The sequence below is a fragment of the Penicillium diatomitis genome, assembly GCF_028827545.1.
Source record: "Penicillium diatomitis strain IBT 30728 chromosome Unknown utg000009l_segment0_segment0, whole genome shotgun sequence".
NCBI lineage: Eukaryota > Fungi > Ascomycota > Eurotiomycetes > Eurotiales > Aspergillaceae > Penicillium > Penicillium diatomitis.
Genome location: NW_026623181.1, coordinates 369155 through 388993, shown reverse-complemented (window position 1 = coordinate 388993; position 19839 = coordinate 369155). Strand labels below are relative to the sequence as shown.

Below are 19839 nucleotides of genomic sequence, written 5' to 3'. Positions count from 1 at the left end.
GCCGGGGTGTTCTTATTTCGTTGACAATTCTTGATCTTCTTTCCTGTGATAAAACTGTATACTACTGTGTACGGTGCAAGACGGGTGAGCCGTAACAATTTCAGTTCCAAGGAGGTATCGAATCTCCCGTAGACGAATCAAGACTCTCAAAGTATGGCGACTTGGTCGAGGCTGGCTCGATAAATGGGGATCGTCCAGCATTTCAAGGTGAACTTTTAACGATATTCGAGGGAAAGCTGAATGAAGCTTGACGATGCCGTGATATCTATTGATGTTTCTTCAAACGCACAAACAGCTTATATTTCTAATGAACACTTGTGAAATGTTAGCGACGTGGCTCAATGCGAGTCCCGCTCATAGCGCCTTCTCATATCACAAACCGACAAGACTATACACAATTTGTCAAACTATTCAATGATGGCGTCGCATGCTGTGTAGTCGTGGTTTGGGACTGGATTCGATCTTGTTATATCCTCTAGAAGGCACGGCGTGGGTGACCAGTTTAATGTTGAATAGGTACACTCGGTGACTATATCAATACTCCATGCTTGCATTCCGCCTGGCGCTTTTTCCACTCTCCTCACGTGACACCTTGAGATACTGAAGCTTCGGGCTGGGAACCAGCAGTGATCAGCGACAGTTAAAGACTGAAGTACGTCAGGAGTATCACAAAAGATGATCAGACTGACCCGAGTAGTGCAGCCCAGGTAAAGTGAGACCATGACTGCCATCAACAAATCACAAATACCCCGAGCTTGCTCTCTCACAAGTCCAACAACGCGGCAGCCGCTCGTGATCCAAATCCCCATTTTCACATGCTCACAAGGTGCTCTCTCCAAGCTTAGTAAGCAGGTCGCCTCGGCATGTCAAGCAGCTGATGACGCAAACGTAGCCAATGGGAGGCTGCATAACGGATGTTGATCACAATTACCAGCACCTCAAATGACCGAGGAACGCAGCTGAAGATCTGGAGAGCAGGGCAAGATGCAGGATGCTAGATAGCATGCTCCGAGGCTTGCTGACTTATTTGGGTAGATTACTTCAAGTCGTATGAGCACGGGCTCTGGAGGAGGTAGAAAAGGCCAGCTGCCAGGTGGTTGGAAAGCGGAGGCTGCCCATGGTTCCTTCGCTCCCGCGCTGGACTTATTTATATAGCGGATGCGCCCCATCTTACCCCAGACTTAGTTTTCGATTTCCCTATTCCACACAACCCTTGTTCCTCGGTGATACGTAGAGTGAATAGACCATATTCAGGTTATCATTTCGGCCCATTCTCCATACCACCTCGCTTGTCGCTCAACCCGACCTTGTCGCTCTCGATATACGAACTTACAGTGAACCACAATGTCCAAAACTTTCAGCAAGGAAGACGTTGCTTCTCACAGTAAGGGGGATAGTTTGTGGATTATTGTCGATGAGGACGTTTACGATGTCACTAATTTTCAGGATGAACACCCTGGTAAGTGTGGCTCCTTCCATCTAGCAAGAGATATCACAGAAAGCCTCGGCTGCCATTCCGTACCGTGACCTTGCTCGCGTTGATCACATGCGCATACTAACAGTCTGAATTGTGGGACAGGCGGGAAGAAAAGTACGTCACTGCGGAAGCTTGCCGCCCACACTGGCCGAACACAGACTTACTCCGACTCTTAACAGTCCTCCAGCGAGTCGCAGGCAAAGATGCCTCAAAGCAGTTCTGGAAATACCATAACGAGGGAATTTTGAAGAAGTATAAGGCGCAGCTGCAGGTCGGCTCGTTGAACACCAAGAAAGCCGCGGCGCCTGCACCGGCTCCCGCCGCCCCTCCCAAGAAATCTGTCGCTCCAGTTGCGCAAACAACCTCGACAGACCGCCAGCCTGCAGCAACGGCTGAGCCCTTGGATCCGTTTGGTGATCTTATCCCCTTCGCGGATCCGAGCTGGTACCAGGGTGTAAGTCTTCTGCGCTACAATGGTGAAAGTTTGCGGCGATGAACAAAGGCTGACACGCATGAATCTTTTCACTTCAGTACTCCTCCCCTTACCATAATGATTCCCACGTGGCTCTTCGAGAAGAAGTTCGGGAATGGGTCGATACGGAGATCGAGCCCTACGTCACGGAATGGGACGAGGGCAAGCAGGTTCCAGACACCATCTACAAGCAAATGGGTGAACGCGGTTACCTGGCCGGCCTTTTGGGTGTCAAGTATCCTGAAAAATACACCCCCAACCGAGTCAAGTCTGTGTCGCCGGAACGCTGGGATCTGTTCCATGAGATGCTTCTGACTGACGAGCTGTCGCGCGCCGGCAGCGGCGGTCTTGTCTGGAACCTCATCGGTGGCTTCGGCATCGGCTGTCCGCCTCTCGTCAAGTTCGGTAAGAAGGAGCTGGTAGATCGAATCCTGCCGGGGATTCTGGCGGGTGACAAGCGCATCTGCTTGGCTATTACCGAACCTGATGCAGGCAGTGACGTTGCCAACCTCGGCTGTGAGGCAAAGCTCTCGGAGGATGGTAAGCACTACATCGTCAACGGCGAGAAGAAGTGGATCACCAACGGTATCTGGTCTGATTACTTCACCACTGCCGTGCGGACTGGCAAGCCTGGCATGGAGGGCCTCAGTGTGCTACTGATTGAGCGCGAGGCTGGTGGTGTCAGCACTCGCCGTATGGATTGTCAGGGCGTCTGGAGCAGTGGCACTACCTATGTCACCTTTGAGGACGTCAAGGTCCCTGTGGAGAACCTTATTGGCAAAGAGAATCAGGGCTTCAAGGGTACGTGTCTCAGTCCAAATGGGCGTGTTGACAAGTGAGAGGCACATACTAATCGATCAATAGTGATCATGACCAACTTCAACCACGAAAGAATTGGCATTGTCATCCAGTGCGTCCGATTTGCGCGCGTTTGTTACGAGGAGTCAATGAAATACGCCCACAAGCGTCGCACCTTTGGCAAGAAACTCATCGATCACCCAGTGATTCGCATGAAGTTGGCTCACATGGCCCGTCAGATCGAGGCTACCTACAACTGGCTCGAGAACATTATCTTCCAATGTCAGTGCATGGAGGAGACGGAGGCCATGCTCAAGTTGGGCGGTGCCATCGCCGGTTTGAAAGCCCAGTCGACCCAGGTCTTTGAGTTCTGTGCCCGAGAGGCCAGTCAAATTTTCGGCGGCTTGAGTTACAGCCGCGGGGGTCAGGGTGGCAAGATCGAGCGGCTGTACCGGGACGTGCGCGCCTATGCGATCCCTGGTGGAAGCGAGGAAATTATGCTTGATTTGAGCATGCGCCAGAGTCTCCGCGTACACCAGATGTTTGGCATGAAGCTCTAATCGCTTTAGGTGCGCTTTCGATATCAACAGTCATAGATGATATTGATTGAACTCCCCATTTTTGCGTTCATTATTCGCGACTTCCGCTATGAGACAACATCTTGTGATGCTGGTCAAGATATCGGATCACCATGTGCGCTCTATATCCCCTGCTGTAGCTCTCAAATTATGCCATGTGGATTACTTCACGAAGTAATAGATATCAACCTACTTTGCCCGCAATGCTTGAGACGATCCATCTTGTTGGTGTGTTTGTCAACAGGATGTTGAGAACCCTGATTCATTGTATGAAGCACCTTGTCTCTGTAGCTTTGCCGAAATCAAAGCTAGAGCATGTTGTTGGTAATTTGGATAGCAAGCGATTTTGCCGTATGACAAGCGCATAACCGTGAGAGGCGAACACATTGTCGTTTTCACAGATATTGAGGCTACAAAGAGTCTCAACAGAGGGCTGTGTCTTACACGAGACCTGACGGTTATCAGTTGTTCAATCACCGGCGGCGGCCTGCTAGCCACAGGCAACGGCGGCGGAGCCAAACATCAATAGATCAGGTTGGGCGTGACACAGAGACCATTTGCGCACCTCTCCAACCCGAGTTCACCGTGCAGCCAAGAGCAACCTCTCAATCTCCCCGTAATCCGCAAGTTCAAACACAGCTTCTGAAAGATTGATCAGTCTTGCTGTCTATAACGCGGTACCTTCAAATTCAACGAGCGTTTCTCCATTCCTGCCAAAATTCGTGTGTGGCCATCATCTCAGAAAGCTGCCGCCCGGTGTCAGCGCGCGAATCCCGCCTCACAGCGCGGAGGCAAGTAAGATCTTGGCTATTATTGTCGCTTTCATTGTGACAATCTCAGGCTTGGAGCGCGTTGCCTTTCCAAGCTTCCAATATCTTGTTTGTCTTCCACTGGCCGTATCGTCTCTTTCGGAACAGTTGATCTCCCGAGTGTACGGTTCCCTGCATTGCCACGCTGCGTCGGGTTCTTTCATGCCTAGCTCCTGCGCAATATTTCCACCTCCGTGTCCTGCATTTCATGCGATTTTGAACTGACACTTAAGCACCCAATAGACTTACTTTCGAAGACACTCTGAGCGCTTACAAGCATACTTACGTTCTCAATTCTGATTTCTCCCTACGCTCACTATGTCTAATTTCCTGAACCACGACTACGGATCGGAAGAGGAGGATGATGACTTCAATCCCGCGCCCGTGGATGACTCCGATGCCGAGGACTCGAAGGTCAGTGACGTAAGCCATTGACTGCGTCTTGGGAAAAAGCTAACCGGGCAATGGCGAGTTCAGCCGCAGAAGAGGCGCCCAAGCCCTGAAGCCGCCAGTGACGATATGAAGTACAACCGAGGTTCTGCCCAGGATGACGATGACGCGAAGAATGACGATGAAGAGGAAGAGGAAGAGGAGGAGGAAGACAACGAAAACGAAGACGACGAAGATGAGGATGAGGAGGAAGAGGATGACGAGCAGGCTGTCGTATGTCTTCCTTCATATGCTCGCTCGACTTGATTCTTACTGCTATCTCCTTAGGAACGTCCGCGCAAGCGCCGAAGAGGCGGTGTCCACTCCTTCTTCGAGGAGGAAGCAGGCGTCGACGAAGAAGAGGACGAGGCCGAGGATGAGGAGGATGAGCTCGCCGAATTTGGTACCGAAATGCACCCCGATGACCTTGATGCCCTGCCCGCTGGCGCCGAGACCGATGATCGGCGCCATCGACAGCTCGACCGACAGCGCGAGCTTGATGCGACAATGGATGCAGAGAAGCAGGCGCAGATGCTCAAGGAGCGCTATGGTAGGAATCGAGCTGCCGCTGCGGACGCTCTTGTGGTCCCTAAACGTCTTCTGCTTCCTAGTGTGAATGATCCTAGTATCTGGGGTTGTCGCTGCAAGCCCGGAAAGGAGAGAGAAGTCGTTTATTCCATCCAGAAGCGCATGGAAGAGCGACCTGCTAATTCGCGTAACCCGATCCGACTAATTTCTGCCTTTGAGCGTGGCAACATCATGCAAGGTTGGTTCTACTGCGAAGCCCGCCGACAATCCGACGTCACGGATGCCCTAGAAGGTATCGCTTTCTATTATCCTTCCCAAAAAATGACTTTGGTCCCGGTCAAGGAAATGCCAGATCTCCTACGGGTTTCCAAGTCCGAAGAGCTTATGCCTGGAGGCTGGGTTCGCATAAAGCGTGGGCCTTATCAAGGTGACCTTGCCCAAATTGAAGAGGTTGAGACAAATGGTTTAATGGTGACTGTTCGACTGGTTCCTCGCCTTGACTATGGCATGAATGACGACAGTGCCGCCGTACCTGCCGCGGATAGCAAGCGCAAGCGTACCGCTGCCAGCAAGAACAAACCTCCTCAACGACTTTTCAGTGAAGCCGAAGCGAAAAAGAAGCATTCCAAGTTTCTTTCCGCTGCATCTGGGCTGGGTGGGAAGTCGTGGAACTACCTCAACGAGACCTACGTCGACGGATTCCTCATTAAGGATATGCGTGTCCAGCATCTTATCACGAAGGATGTAGATCCCCGCTTAGAGGAAGTGACCATGTTCGCTCGTGGTGGCGAGGACGGGGTTGCCAATCTGGACCTGGCGTCTCTTGCTGAAACTTTGAAAAACTCCACTGCCGAGGACTCCTACCAACCAGGTGATCCAGTGGAAGTGTACCGTGGTGAACAACAAGGGTTGGTCGGTCGAACTGTCTCCACCCGGCGTGATATTGTCTCGCTACAGGTGACCGAGGGAGAACTGGCAGGACAGACCATCGACGCCCCGGTCCGCACTCTTCGCAAGCGTTTCCGCGAGGGTGACCACGTCAAAGTTATTCACGGCAGTCGATTCCTCAACGAACTGGGCATGGTTGTTCAAGTCAAGGACGACACAGTCACTATCCTCAGCGACATGAGCATGCAAGAAATCACCGTGTTCAGCAAGGATCTGCGACTTTCTGCCGAAACGGCCCAAGATGGGCAAGTCGGTATTCACGATGTCCATGATCTTGTTCAGCTAGAGTAAGCCAAATTTTCGGACCCCTTCTACGAACTTTTTTACTAACGTGAACCCAGTGCCGCAACTGTTGCCTGTGTGATTAAAGTGGATCGCGAGAGCCTCCGTGTCTTGGACCAGAACGGATCTGTTCGTGATGTTCTGCCCTCCCAGATCGCTAACCAGATCCCTTCCCGCCGGGATGCTGTTGCTACCGACCGCAACGGGGCGGAAATTCGAAACGGAGATACTGTGCGAGAGGTACTCGGAGAGCAGCGAAATGGAAAGATCCTTCACATTTATCGCTCCTTTTTATTCCTGCACAACAAAGCTCAAACCGAAAACGCAGGTATTTCCGTTGTGAGAACAACCAATGTGGTGACAGTGTCCGCGCGCGGAGGCCGTGTCGGTGGACCTGATTTGACCAAAATGAACCCTGCCTTGGTCAGACAGTATCCCATGGGTGGCCCTGGCTCTATGCAGCCTCCTCAGCGTGGTGGCCGGGACCGGCTTCCTGGCCAAACTGTTTCGGTTCGTTCGGGCCGCTACAAGGGACTCGTTGGCATTGTCCGATCTGCCGACAGCGACTCCGCCCAAGTTGAGCTCTACTCAATCAACAAGCCCGTCCATTTGCCCCGCGACATCCTTGTCCCTAAAGAGTACAGTGACCTTGCCCCTCTCTTTTCCGTTCTCTTCATACTAATGCATTCTCTAGTCCGGTTTCAAAACGGACATTGGACATTGGAGGCAGACCCGCTTCTCGCGTTCCGTCTTATACTGGCCCTGGGTCCCAGGGCAGCAGTGCCTGGCAAGGTAGCCGTACTCCCATGGCCATGGCAGATTCATCCAGAACTCCTGCGTGGAGCGGTGCACCCTCACGAAGTATGTATTTTATGCGTGTCCTAGTCAATGATCTTGCTTTTGGAGAGGCTTCTTGTCGCTAACCTAGATGCCCCTTCTGCAGCTCCTGCTTGGCAAGGTATGATCGGTGCGCGCACGCCTGCGTGGAAGAATGAATCAGGCCGAACACCGAACCCTGCATATGCCGAGGGCAACCGCACGGCTTATGGTAATCTAGGCGGCCGCACACCGGCCTGGCACTCTGGAAATCGAACTCCACGTGATCCCAGTGCCGGTCACGATGCCTTTGCGTCTGGATCTCGCACGCCGGCATGGAACGCGCCGGGCAGCAGGACCCCTGCTTGGAGTGGCGGCATGACACACCACCGTGATCAACGAGACTTTGATGATGCCCCTACTCCCGGCGGCAATTATTCCGCCCCTACACCCGATGGCTTTGGTGCTCCCACCCCCGGTGCCTCCGCTCCGACGCCTTCGGGATGGGCTGACAGCGCACCCACCCCCGGCGGTGCCTACAGCGCTCCAACCCCTGGCGCGATACCTAAGCGTGGTGGCTATGATGCTCCTACACCTGCGGCATATGACGCTCCAACTCCGGCAATGGGTGTCCCCGCCACACCCGGCGCGGGCTACGGTGATGATGATGGCGGTCCCCGTTATGATGACGGCACCCCTAGTCCTTAAAACGGTGTTCACTCATCATATGTGTATTTCTAACATTCTGTCAAGATAGCCTACATGTCTCAGTCTTGGGATGTGAATCCAAGCATTTCCGATCTTTTGTCCGATATGTGTATTAGATACAAAACCGTGAATTGGGATTTGACGTCGGGTTCGAATCTTTGCATGTACTTAAGTAATCACCGCCCTATGAAAGCTGCTGGCCGCTATCAATCCACCATGGTAATTGTTGACTGATATCTCACCTGGCCATGCCCTCGTGTCAGATCGAATCATAGTGATCTGAACCTGTCCGCCGCGCTGGTAGTGGACAGCTTGCCATCTACAACGTCCAAGGAAGATGCGTCACAAATGTTTCTCTGCTGATTCGATAAATCACCATTTAATCGAGCCATAACCCTCCCTCAGCATCATTGAAATTCACTGGCAACCGATTATTGATCTGCCACAAATTTTGATGCCACTCGAAGCAAATACAAGTTCCTGGCTTGGACCAGGACCTGAGACATTTGGGGTCACTCAGTATTCAGCGCGCACCAGCGGCTTGATCAGAGTAGCCCTGGCCACTGAGACTCATCAGCAGCTATTTACCTTGTATGTGGCTTCTACTTAGTAATTGAAACGAAGTTGGCGCTGAACTCGGGAGTCGGCCCGCAGATGATAGATGCAGCTGCCCCCACGTTTCTCCGCATTCCGCTAGTTAAGTACAACAACCTCTTAGTTAATTTTTTCTTCTTTTCATGCACATTGATTGTGTCCTGTTTCCGACAAATCGTGTGCCTTTTGCTGGGTTGCAGTGCGGATATTTATCCGAGACTTCGTCAACTCAATATGTTCCATCAATTGCATGGTCTTGCCGGTCATGCGTGGGGGCCTTTTGCAGATTTGTTTCAGCTTTCTTGGGGAAGGCTCGGATAAAAATCCGGACTCACTTTTCCCCCAGATTTGACTGGGGGGGGGGGGGGGGGGTTTAAATACCTATGGGCTTGCTCGCTTTTGCTACGTACTTACCTTGCAATTCCAGCAATCTTTTTGTATGAGAATTAGCAGCAGCAGCATCATCATCATGGCGAGCTCCACAGAAACTGTTGCAGAAGTTGTCACTGCGGCGTCACAGCTTGATCAGGATATGGTGACTCGGCTTTTAAATGGCAGTCTTCATGCGAGCTATCCTCCTATTGAGAGATTCATGACCATCGACGGCTTACTCAGGTCCCATGCTTCTCAGCCGGACCAAGCAGATATCCCATTGATCTGCTATCCCGTTCTCGGCGCCGCAGATTTCGAAAAGCATACCGCTGGCGATCTGGACCGTTTCACTGATGCCGTTGTCCAGTACTATATGAGGTGTGGTCTTGTACCTGCTGTAAGTTCACTCTTACTTCTCCAATTCGGAAGGTATCGGGTGCTTATTCTACCAATGCAGGAACCCAGACTCGAAGAGGCGCCTGTTATCGGTGTTCTGGTGGGATCGAGCTTCGAGGTGATATTGACCATGTTCGCTCTCAATCGTCTTGGCTACGCAGTCCTCTTTTTGTCGACACGATTGACGGCCCCGGCATATTCAAGATTGCTTGCATTGGCAGGCTGTCGTACTCTGATTGTTGCAGAGCAATATGAGCAGGTCGTACGAGAAATTCGTGAAGAATGCCCCGACTGTGTCAGTTTTCCCGTGTTGAAACGGCAAGACTGGTTCGCTCACCACCCTAACTCGGCGCCGTTTGTTCGTTCCAATGTGAATCCATCGCGCGAAGGGCGGAAAATTGCTTGGATCCTTCACTCGTCTGGGAGCACTGGGCACCCGAAGCCAATATTCCTCTCCAATCTTCAGACCCTGGCCAACTGGCGGAAGAGCTTCGGTCTCCGATTCTTTACAACAAGCCCTCTTTTCCATTCTTTCGCACTGATGGAACTTGGCCGAGCCTTGTACACACGGGCGACGGCATTCTTCGGGAATCACGCTCTTCCGACTACGTTCCAGAACCTGCATGATGCTTTGGAGGTCGCCCAGCCTGAGCAGTTCAGCGCGGTTCCCTATGTGATTAAACTGTTAGCGGAAAGACCTGAAGGAGTGGAAGCATTAGCCAAACCCAAGATTGTCCTATTTGGTGGCTCGAGTTGTCCGGATGACCTTGGTGATCGTCTCGTTGCGCAGGGTGTCAATTTGGTGGCCAACTATGGAGCCACGGAGACGGGCCAGATCATGACCTCATTTCGGCCAGCCGGTGATAGCGAATGGCAATATATGAGACTTCGTCGTCCAGTGGCTGATTTTACGCTTATGGATGAGATCTCCCCAGGGGTATTTGAGTGCGTCGCGCTGGCTGGCTTGCCTAGCAAGGGACCGTCCAATTCAAAGCCGCCGTACAGCGAGAATAATCCTGCCAACAGCTTTCGGACCGCCGATTTGTTTACTCGACATCCTGATCCGAAGAAAAAGAATTTTTACAAATACCTTTCCCGACTGGACGATCGCATCACTTTGGTCAATGGGGAAAAAGTGCTACCAATCCCCGTCGAAGGCCGTATCAGAGAACAGCCTCTTGTCCGTGAATGTGTCGTCTTCGGCTACCAGCGCACCGTGCCTGGGGCTCTCGTATTTCGTTCAGCGGAGCATGGAAGAAATTTGAGCAACGCCGAATTTCTTGAGGCCATCTGGCCTGCTGTCGAGGCGGCCAATTCTCGAGCAGAAACCTTCTCTCGCATCCCGAAGGACTTGGTTATCGTGCTGGGTGAGAGTGTCAAATATGCCGCGACGGACAAAGGTACCTTCATTCGCGCACAAGTCTATCAACAATTTTCAGGTGAAATCGAGGCAGCTTATGCCAATTATGGTGAAATCAACAGAAAAGGAGGACTGGCGCTGGACCCGCCGGCTCTTGAAGACTGGCTTCTGACTCGGTTTCGCGTTGATCTTGGGATTCCATTGGCAGATGCAGATGCCGACATTTTTGCTGCAGGCGTGGACAGTTTGCAGACCACGCAAGTTTGGAGATCCATTGCGCGGGATCTGGATCTTGGAGGAAATACAAATACTTTGAGCCAGAATATTGTCTTTGAGAAAGGCACCGTCCACGCACTCGCGGAACATCTACATCATATGCGAGTTGGACAGGACACTGTCGGCGAAGACGAGATACAGATCATGCGCGACATGATTCAAAAATATTCACACTTCGGGCATCACCACCCAACCATTTCCCGACAGCCAGAAAAGCAAGTAGTACTTGTCACTGGAGCCACTGGCAACCTCGGTGCATTCATCATTGCTGAGATGCTAAAGCGGTCCGACGTCTCTGAAGTATGGGCTCTTGTGCGAGCTCCGGGGCCAGCTGCCGCGGGTGTCCGTGTCTACCAAGCAATGGCTGATCGCAAGATTCACTTGACCGATGCGCAAGCTTCTAAGCTACGAGCCGTGGCCGGCGACTTGTCGCAAGCTAATCTAGGCCTGGAGAGCCATGTTCTAGAGCATCTCCTATCTTCTTTGACATGTATCGTTCACAGCGCCTGGGCTGTCAATTTCAACCTCGGAGTGCGCTCATTCGAGCAACAACATATCCGTGGGACACACAATCTAATCAATTTTTGTTTACGGTCCAAGCTACCTCTCCCCGCACGTTTCTTCTTCTGCTCGAGCGTCAGCACTGCATGCAATGCGCCAAAGCCTGCCGTGATTCGCGAAAGTGTCATCAAGGACCTACACTACGCTCAAGCCACTGGTTATGGCCGCTCCAAACTAGCCACGGAACTGATTACTCACAACGCTATGCGCCAAACAGGGCTACAAGCCCGTGTACTGCGTATTGGACAATTGAGCGGCGATACTGTACATGCTCAATGGAACGACACCGAGGCGGTTGCGCTGATGTTCCGCAGTGTGTTGACTACCGGCGCTCTTCCTGAGTTGAGTGAGAGCCCGGCATGGTTGCCCGTTGATCAATGCGCGAAGGCAGTTACGGAGCTTGCCATGAAGAGCGAGGCTTTTGACCCGGACCCCGAGTTGGTTTATAACTTGGTCAACCCCCAGAAATTTAGCTGGAAGGATGACTTGCTTCCTGTTTTGGCTACAGGCACCAAGTTGCCACTTTTCGAGATTGTCTCACCTCAGGAGTGGCTTCAACGACTCGAATCTAGCGAGCAGGATCCGGAGAAGAACCCGAGCATCAAGCTCGTGGATTTCTGGCGTGGAAAATTTGGGGGAAAGCAAGGGTCGTCAGCGAGTATTGCACTGTCACAGACGCAGGCTACGCTCCAGTTTGAGACGTGTCGTACGGTGCGAGATTGTCCTAGCCTGGGCCTAGTGAAAGATCCTGTCACGGATCATTTGGTACAGCGGTATATTGAAGTATGGATGCAGCGATGGATGAAATAGATGTCGGGTGTCTCAATTGTGTCTAGCTCTTCAATAAGTCAAATACCAGTGTTAATGGAGTTTGTTTATCGCGGCGTGAGCTCGAAAATATCTGATCTTAAATCATTCGCGAATAGCTTGTTCAATTAGCTCCGCAGCTGCCAGACACTGTTCATCATGGAAACGGGGCGTGATCACTTGAATGGCACAAGGCGCACCGTCGACTTGCTCGGGGTGATCTAGCAGCAATGAGTCAACTGTGCTTGTTGACCGAAAGATTTGAGAGCGGGGATCAGAACACTTACAGTCAGGCTGTACGTTATCACCGGTCTTCATCTCCTCACCATCCAACTCGCGCGACACCTTTCCATAGGGGATGATGCAGGCAGGATACTAGGTATTCAATGTTAACTTGAAAGCTCCCATAATCATACTTATGTCAAGTATCAGGCGAGGGTAAACCTACATCAAGCAGATTCCAAATCACCGTATACGACGGCCAAGCATAAGTGTCGTGGGCAACCGCGGTGCTCTGTGCCCCAGGGGCCAAAATCACGTCCAGGTTTTTGTCGACCCACTCGCGACGCCAACTTTCAGCGTACTTCTCGCGAGCCATGTGGAGATCGTTGATCTTGGTATAGGGCTCTTTCTCTGGCTCCACGGGCAATGGACCCGTGAACATTGGGCTTGAGAGGTTGGCCAAAGATTTAACAACGGGCTCTCCACTGGGCGTGATCAGATCCGGATGAGGTGCGTATGTAAAGTACTGGAAGGCTAAGCGCGAGGCATATGACAGGGAGAGATCGTGATTGCTGCCATTATCGAGCTTGATGATGCGATGGCCTGCTTTGGCCAAAGCGTCAACTGCGCGCTCCAAGGCACGTCTCACGGGAGGATGGAGTGGGAAATGGCTGTCCTCGGCCAAAACCCCAATGTTGAGGCTTCCGTTGCGAGTGCTGCCAACTTCGATTCCTTGTTTCCAAGGGACTGCAACGGCAGTTGCATCGTATCTCCAGGCAGAATCAGAGCCAACGACTGTGGCCATGAATCTCTTTAAATCAGCGAGACTATGGCCAAGGGGCCCGGCGCAGGGGACCAGGTTCGGCACACCCTCCATCTCGCCGGAGAATTGACCACCGAATGGAACCCGGTTAGTCGTCGGCTTGAACCCGTAGATACCACAGCACAAAGATGGGATGCGAATGGAGCCCGCAATATCGGTTCCCACGCCGAGGATGGATCCTCGGAATGCGACCAGAGCACCCTCACCACCACTTGACCCGCCTGCGGTGAGAGAGGTATTGTGTGGGTTAAGTGTACGACCAAAGACGTTGTTCTCCGAGTCGGCAGTCTGACAGTAACTTCGGTCAGCCGAGACGAGTAGATGAAAAAAAGAAAAGCAACTCACCATGAGAGTCTGAGGCACGTTTGTCTTGACATAGAGCACGGCTCCCAAGTCAAGGAGGAGTGTGACCAGTGCCGACTCCGTAGTTGATGGAGGTCTGCTCAAACATGACACATAGCCAAGAGTCGTTTGCAGGCCTTTAATATTGAAGCTCTCCTTGATACTGATAGGCAATCCATGCAAGGGACCCATTGGTTTCCCTTCTTTCTGGAGATACTCATCAAGGTAGCGTGCCCGGTCAAGTGCCTCGGGGAAGCAAGTCTCGGTCAAACAAGAAACCTAATTGAAAAGGCGCACAAATCAGACAATAATCCCTCGCACATGAATGTAGCGCCAGCTCCTGAAGAAAGAGGGGGAAAAAAAGAACAACTTACCACCTGCTGGGCGATGGCCGCACGTTTCGAGAAGGCTGTAGTCACGGAAAGCGAGGTAATCTGGCCCAAAGCCAGCTTGGCCAAGAGCTGGGTTGCAGTGTAGTTCTCGGTGATATCGAGCTCTTCCTCTGTCAAAAGTCCACTGCGACGTGGAAGATCATATTGTAGGAGATGCTCGGGTACAGCCTTGAGAACTTCTTCGCCGAGCTTCCATTCACGGGGCAGTTTATCCTGACATTCCTGGCGCTTTCGAGCGACCAAGTCTTGCCAATTGGTTGACGTCAGCATTGGAGCGTAAGCTTAGCAATGAATCTGCAGAGTCTTTGTTTTCGAAAAATCAACAGCTGGGTTTGTGCCACTTCGAAAAAGAGGAGATTTCCAGCAACGGCTTGGTATTTGTGCTGGGAACAGTATTTCAAGATGGACAGTCCTTCCAGATCCCCTCAGCCCCGCTTGAATGCCTGAGTTCCCACTTAGTCGCTGGATAGCTGAGAGGGTAGGCCATCATGTGGAGGTTTCCGGCACACACCAATATAACATGTTCCGGAGAATTATTCGCCGGCACTGCAGACGGAGTGTGTGGGCATTCTGCTGGTATGCCAAATGCGTACTCACTCCATCTCGGCTTCTGTTGGAGAGGAGTAAACCCGACGGAGCGGAGACTGTCGAAGCACATGACGCACCGGTGCGTCTGCCTTCCCGATGTGGTTTAGATGGATGGACTTGCAACCACGGCACGGACCCGAGAGAGAGAAGATCCGTTCCTTATCAGATGCTTGCATGGCTGGCCATCTCGGGGTTCGTCAGAGCCACCCATACTACTCGACTGGTTTTACAAGGGCAATTTCGTGCAAGTCTTGTCAGTGACCCAGGTCTCTCTGTCAATCTACTTCTGTAGGGACTCAGTAATGTGTTGCAGCGATCCAAGTTCCGATGTGATTAGGCTGGCGATGGTAAAGCGAAAGGCCGTGAACGCCAAAGTATTTCCGAGATAAGCCAAGATGAAGAGGCTTGTCTTGCTCTGCGGTGTGTGCTCTTCTGTGATTGACTATCCACACAACCTCTCAGGGGACTGAGGTGACAATCAACACATCATAGAGAATCTTGGTGGATTTGATACAGGCCAACTCATGTCGAGTATCTGAGCGAGGTGATCTCTGTGTTAAAGCACTCAGCCCACGGATGCATCGATGACTATGGAATCCTCTATCCAAATTCGAATGGTAGAGTGGTATATCGGATATCCACACCTACACGAACTCCTCAAGATTTGGCAACAACACTCTCCGGCTTCCGGTCCGGAAAATTAGTCAGACGATACGCATCAATCCAAATCTTTTCACGTTCGCAGACCATGACTCCCACGCAAATCAACCCATTCACCCAGTTATACGGGCCAGGTCCCGCCTCTAAACGCAGATGAGAGAAGAACTCCACATCATCTTGAGTCACCACTGCCTTGGGCGGCTGTTCCCAATCATGCTCAACTGCCATTGCATAGTCTGTGCCCGGACCAGGACGATAGAGACCGTGTGCGCGGAAGTAGATGTAATGTCCATCTGTGGTGCGGGCAGTATATCGCGCATCCAATGTCATGGACTGAGTGATTCAATGAGTGAAGACATAGTCAGCTATTGCTCTGTACCTAAGATCCTCGATTCCGCATGTAAGGCAGGTGAAACCGGGATGGATTTCTTACATGGGTTCCTTTAATGACCGTCAGCCAGTCTGCGCCACCTAGTGGTAAGAGGGTTGCTTCGATGTCCAGGCCCTTGAGGGTTCCTCTCTCAATATTCGAGATCTTGCGAATTGTGCCAGCATCGTGCGCCGCTCCCAGATCTAACTCTTCCTTCGATATGTCGCATTCGAGTCTATACATCCATGACAGACTTGGCTGGCGCATGCTGGGACCGTTCGGATAGACGCCATTACCGGGAGATGGATTGGACGCCATGATGACAGGGAGATGGTGGTTTGTCGGGAAAAGGAGAGTGCCGGATTATATCGGAAAGGCGACGGCTTGACGCCCACAATGTTCTCTGGAATCAAGGAAAATACTCCTTTATCAATTCAGAGAGCTTCCGAAATGAAAGACCTCATCAGGTGCGTTCGACATCAGTCTCGTGCTTCTCCCTCGTCTAGCTGCATGTCTTTCTTCCCCCGCAGTGGAGTTCCTGAACTCACTCTCGAGACCTGTTAAGGCAGGTTGACCCTGACCTAACCTTCCCAAAAACCCCCTACTGCGTGTTCCGGCCCGGTGGTTTCGAAACATGGTAGCTCTCAAACTGGGATCAAATACGGTAGTGCCAATTCACAAAAGCGCGCACGAGATGCAGAATATGGCCGTACGCTCGGGTAAGCGTGATGAAGATTTATGATCGTTGCTTCTAAAGTAGTAGGTAAAAGCTAAGTTTGTCACGATCTTAGATAGTTGAGAATTAGCTGCCTTATACGTATACACGGCACGGTAGAGGACTATCGCGGACCTCTGAGAAATTAGCTTACTTCCGCTGAGGGATTGCGGGGTCCGAAGAGCGGATAGGAGGAGTCAGGAAGATCCTGAAGATTTGAGAGACGGTAGAGATATGCTATGCTGTTGTGCGCTGGGTCAAGAAAGACACAGAGTAAAACAAGCGCCAAGCTGAGGGGTGTAGAAGATCATGGTGAGCCTGATAGAAGGCCGGAAACCTCGGAGAAGGAAGGCGTTTCATCCTCGAGTAATGGACCACATCGATACAAAGCTGCCATGAGCTGGGTACGGTAGAAGACGTCTAGAGAGCTATAGTGGGAAAATGATATATGAGTATGAATGAGTGTTGACTCTGTTGAGCCAGGAAAGTCGGGAAATCGTTCTGGCCGCTACTGTAATGCCTTGCCGATTGAAGCGTGATTCATTTCGACCGAACGAGAAGCTATGAGAACGGAATCTCCCCGCGGCTTTGAACACCGACTGCCAGCCGTCTAGCACTTTTGCTCGCATACATAAACCCGATTCGCAAGACGTCCCGTCTTCATGGCAGACTATTGGCACGATGCCGCCTCCGGCGTCCGTAATAAATTGATCCGCATCCATCGTCATGGCATATCATGAGGGTGACGGGATACGGACTTTCTGGAAGCACGATCGCGGTTATGTAATCTTTGATAAAGCGCTGCATTATATGAGACGAGTCACCTATACAGATCAGACTTATCTAATCCAGATGTGAGCCCAGCTGTATTCCGTGCCAGAATTTATGTGTTGTGCCGCCAACATCTGGCCGAGCACTTGACCCCCGGCGATAGGATCTCAAGCCAAGGGAAGAAAAGGGAATATACATTTCGACATGCAATATACGCACTGTACAAGCATTCCATCAGGCCGGCCTGAACACGAAATTTCACGTGACGTCAACAACGAACTTGACTAATGTCCAGTGTGCACACTTTGCTACCAAAACCCCATAGACTTTAGTGCCCGTGTATCACGGTCTGCTGCTCCACCAGACGGAAATAGCGAGGCGCACAAGACCGCCGAGATCGCTTCCCAAACATGATCATCGGAAGAATCAGCAAAGAAATGGCCAGACACAAAAAGCCCGATGCAAGGAACATATTTTGAAGTCCCTGCGTCTGCATCCAGGGCGTGATAGCAAAGGGGATTCCAATGCTGACAATATTGCGAAGGAACGCGATCCCCGTGAAGGCGTCGCCAGTAATCTGTGATTTAATGGATCTTTAGCGTTCGACTCGGACAATTCTGAGTAATGCTAGATCATCGTACCTCGCGATAACTATCGATGACCAAGGTCAGGGTTGCGTCGCCAATACTGCCCAGTCCAAAGGCGAACAGAGCGCCTCCGACGCTGGGATAGATCCAATGCATGCCCTGAAGGGTTAATGTTAGCGGAATTCACACAACAAGATGTAATTTGCGTTAGAGTCTTTCCTGTCCGGGGCACAGGATTCGACGTGATTCGTGAGGACCGTCTTACCCGGTCTATAGTCATGCCGAACATGATCAAGCCTCCAGCCATGCAGATCGCTGGAAGGTGCAAGATATACAGCCGCATCTCCGGCTCGTAGTACCCCTTGTTCTTCTGAGAGAATCGCAGAATGGACCAGTCTCCAATCACTCCGCCATACAGCGATCCAATCAGGTTTCCCAAGAACGGCCCAAGACTCATCAAGCCAACCTGTTCCGGTGTAAAATTGTACGGAGGAAGCGGGAAGACGAGCGCGATCATGTTGGCAACCACAGTCAGCCAGACCACACCAGATGCATACTGAATGCCGGTAAACAGCACTGTTGGAAAAGTACACAAGACATAAAATGGTCGATAGATGTAGGGCCAGACAGGCTCCGATGTTGGCGTCCAAATTGCGAGGCGCGCGCGCCACGGCCTAGTCGGGATGCTCAGGTTCAGTTCATGCTGAAGGTTACTAGGCTGGACTGGGGGTGAGTTTTTGGTGATAGACTCCACGGCAGCAAGTGTCTTGCGGTCTGCGGTTGCCGAGGATATAGTATTCTGGTCCTCATTTGCGACTCTCTCTTGCCCATCGAGAACGGGGACATATTTGGTCTCTTCGTAAATGAAGAAAAACAAAAAGCAGAAGAATGCGTTGAATATGCCGAGGGTCAGGTATGACCATCGCCAGCCCTGCTGGGTTGCTTGTGCTCCTGCTGCTATCGGTGATAAGAAACTCTTGAAACGCAGTCGGCGTATTAGTCTTCACTGCAGACAAGGGGTAGGGCATTGTAAACGTACGCCAATCATAACCATGGTCATGTACAAGCCGTTCATACTCGCACGATGATGCACAAAGAACAGATCTGATATCTAAGAAAAGATCTCAGCAGTTGCTCGCTGGACACAGAAAATGAAACTCTGCAATGTCATACCGTCATCTCCACGATCGTCTCATTGGTTGCACCAGCCAGGCCAAACAGCAGGTTGACAGCATATAGCTCAGCGAGCGTGTGCAGCTTCGCTGCCCAGAAAGAACTGGCCAGCATGAGAGCAGTCGACACAATATACACGGGTCTTCGACCAAACTTCTTGGCCAAAGGGATGAATATCACGCAGCCCATGCTTAGCCCGACGTACAGAACAGACATGGCTTGGTTTAGCTCAGTATAGGAGACGGAGAGATCCACGACCATTTGTTGCCAAAAGATAGCTTGCACCGAGACCCTGTTAAAGATAAGCGGATTAACGCCTGAGATTAGTGGTGTAGGGCCGACATTGAGGCTTACTCTGTAAAGACTACTGCTGTCATCCCCAGCACGATCGCAAAGTTGACACTTTTGCGCAGCGTGCTCCAATTCTGCTCATTTGTCGGTGTGAGTTCAAGCACCTCGACACCATTCCGAGACGACTTCAGGCTCGAGACTTACCAATGGCTCGTTAGGATCATTTGTCGGCACTGGATGGAGCATGATTGCTCGTTGGCCCGTTTCCGCCTCATCTTCTACGCAGACGAGAGCGTCACGGTCGGCAAATCTAGGGCGTCTTGCAGATGCGGTTCTCCTCCATTGGACTTGGAAACAGACCCCTTATCAAAAGAAATGTTCCAGGAGGCATCGTCCCGGAGCCATCTTCATAGCTCGACGTGGTTTGAATCTCGCGAATATCGGTCATCATTTGTTGTTTGGCAAGCTCATAGATGCGAGCGTCGTGATAGCGTTCACATTGACCGTGATACCACGAGATATTTATTGATCTCCGCTGGTCTTTCCATCCTGCTAAGGGTGGCCCGTGTGATAACGACACCGAACCTTATATTGCTGCGCCATTCGATGTTGAGAACCTTATCAACAGAAAGGTCCAGCCAACTCGTCTAGACGAACGACTTCTATCGTGCCTCAGAATGCGGGGAAAATGGGT

The 19839-nt window shown here is 51.6% G+C and overlaps 7 protein-coding genes across 7 annotated transcripts; 3 read left to right on the top strand and 4 right to left on the bottom strand.

The window, feature by feature from the left end:
* Positions 1 to 1344: 1344 nt before the first annotated feature.
* Positions 1345 to 3307, top strand: N7539_006652 (putative acyl-CoA dehydrogenase; the record flags this gene model as incomplete). The annotated part of the gene is made up of 5 exons (XM_056936253.1): positions 1345 to 1459; positions 1580 to 1591; positions 1657 to 1931; positions 2009 to 2750; positions 2814 to 3307. The coding sequence occupies 5 exons, from the start codon at positions 1345 to 1347 to the stop codon at positions 3305 to 3307; spliced, it is 1638 nt and encodes a 545-aa protein (XP_056788188.1).
* A 1145-nt stretch (positions 3308 to 4452) lies between these two features.
* spt5 (transcription elongation factor spt5) lies at positions 4453 to 7845 on the top strand (the record flags this gene model as incomplete). The annotated part of the gene is made up of 5 exons (XM_056936252.1): positions 4453 to 4557; positions 4621 to 4797; positions 4852 to 6326; positions 6381 to 7182; positions 7228 to 7845. The coding sequence occupies 5 exons, from the start codon at positions 4453 to 4455 to the stop codon at positions 7843 to 7845; spliced, it is 3177 nt and encodes a 1058-aa protein (XP_056788187.1).
* Positions 7846 to 8908: 1063 nt separating this feature from the next.
* Positions 8909 to 12214, top strand: N7539_006650 (uncharacterized protein; the record flags this gene model as incomplete). The annotated part of the gene is made up of 2 exons (XM_056936251.1): positions 8909 to 9208; positions 9269 to 12214. The coding sequence occupies 2 exons, from the start codon at positions 8909 to 8911 to the stop codon at positions 12212 to 12214; spliced, it is 3246 nt and encodes a 1081-aa protein (XP_056788186.1).
* Positions 12215 to 12316: 102 nt separating this feature from the next.
* Positions 12317 to 14260, bottom strand: gmdB (general amidase GmdB; the record flags this gene model as incomplete). Its single annotated transcript, XM_056936250.1, has 5 exons — positions 12317 to 12432; positions 12499 to 12586; positions 12660 to 13544; positions 13602 to 13877; positions 13973 to 14260. 5 exons carry the CDS (start codon positions 14258 to 14260, stop codon positions 12317 to 12319), a joined length of 1653 nt encoding a protein of 550 aa, XP_056788185.1.
* A 975-nt stretch (positions 14261 to 15235) lies between these two features.
* On the bottom strand, positions 15236 to 15926 carry N7539_006648 (DUF3237 domain-containing protein; the record flags this gene model as incomplete). The annotated part of the gene is made up of 2 exons (XM_056936249.1): positions 15236 to 15571; positions 15672 to 15926. The coding sequence occupies 2 exons, from the start codon at positions 15924 to 15926 to the stop codon at positions 15236 to 15238; spliced, it is 591 nt and encodes a 196-aa protein (XP_056788184.1).
* A 357-nt stretch (positions 15927 to 16283) lies between these two features.
* Positions 16284 to 17045, bottom strand: N7539_006647 (uncharacterized protein; the record flags this gene model as incomplete). Its single annotated transcript, XM_056936248.1, is given in 4 exon segments — positions 16284 to 16460; positions 16478 to 16531; positions 16594 to 16743; positions 16836 to 17045. 4 exon segments carry the CDS (start codon positions 17043 to 17045, stop codon positions 16284 to 16286), a joined length of 591 nt encoding a protein of 196 aa, XP_056788183.1.
* Positions 17046 to 17422: 377 nt separating this feature from the next.
* On the bottom strand, positions 17423 to 19454 carry N7539_006646 (putative MFS transporter; the record flags this gene model as incomplete). The annotated part of the gene is made up of 7 exons (XM_056936247.1): positions 17423 to 17671; positions 17736 to 17840; positions 17947 to 18657; positions 18721 to 18792; positions 18855 to 19146; positions 19209 to 19279; positions 19350 to 19454. Coding segments are annotated over 7 exons (1605 nt in total), but the record flags the coding sequence as incomplete, so codon positions are not given.
* Positions 19455 to 19839: the final 385 nt, after the last annotated feature.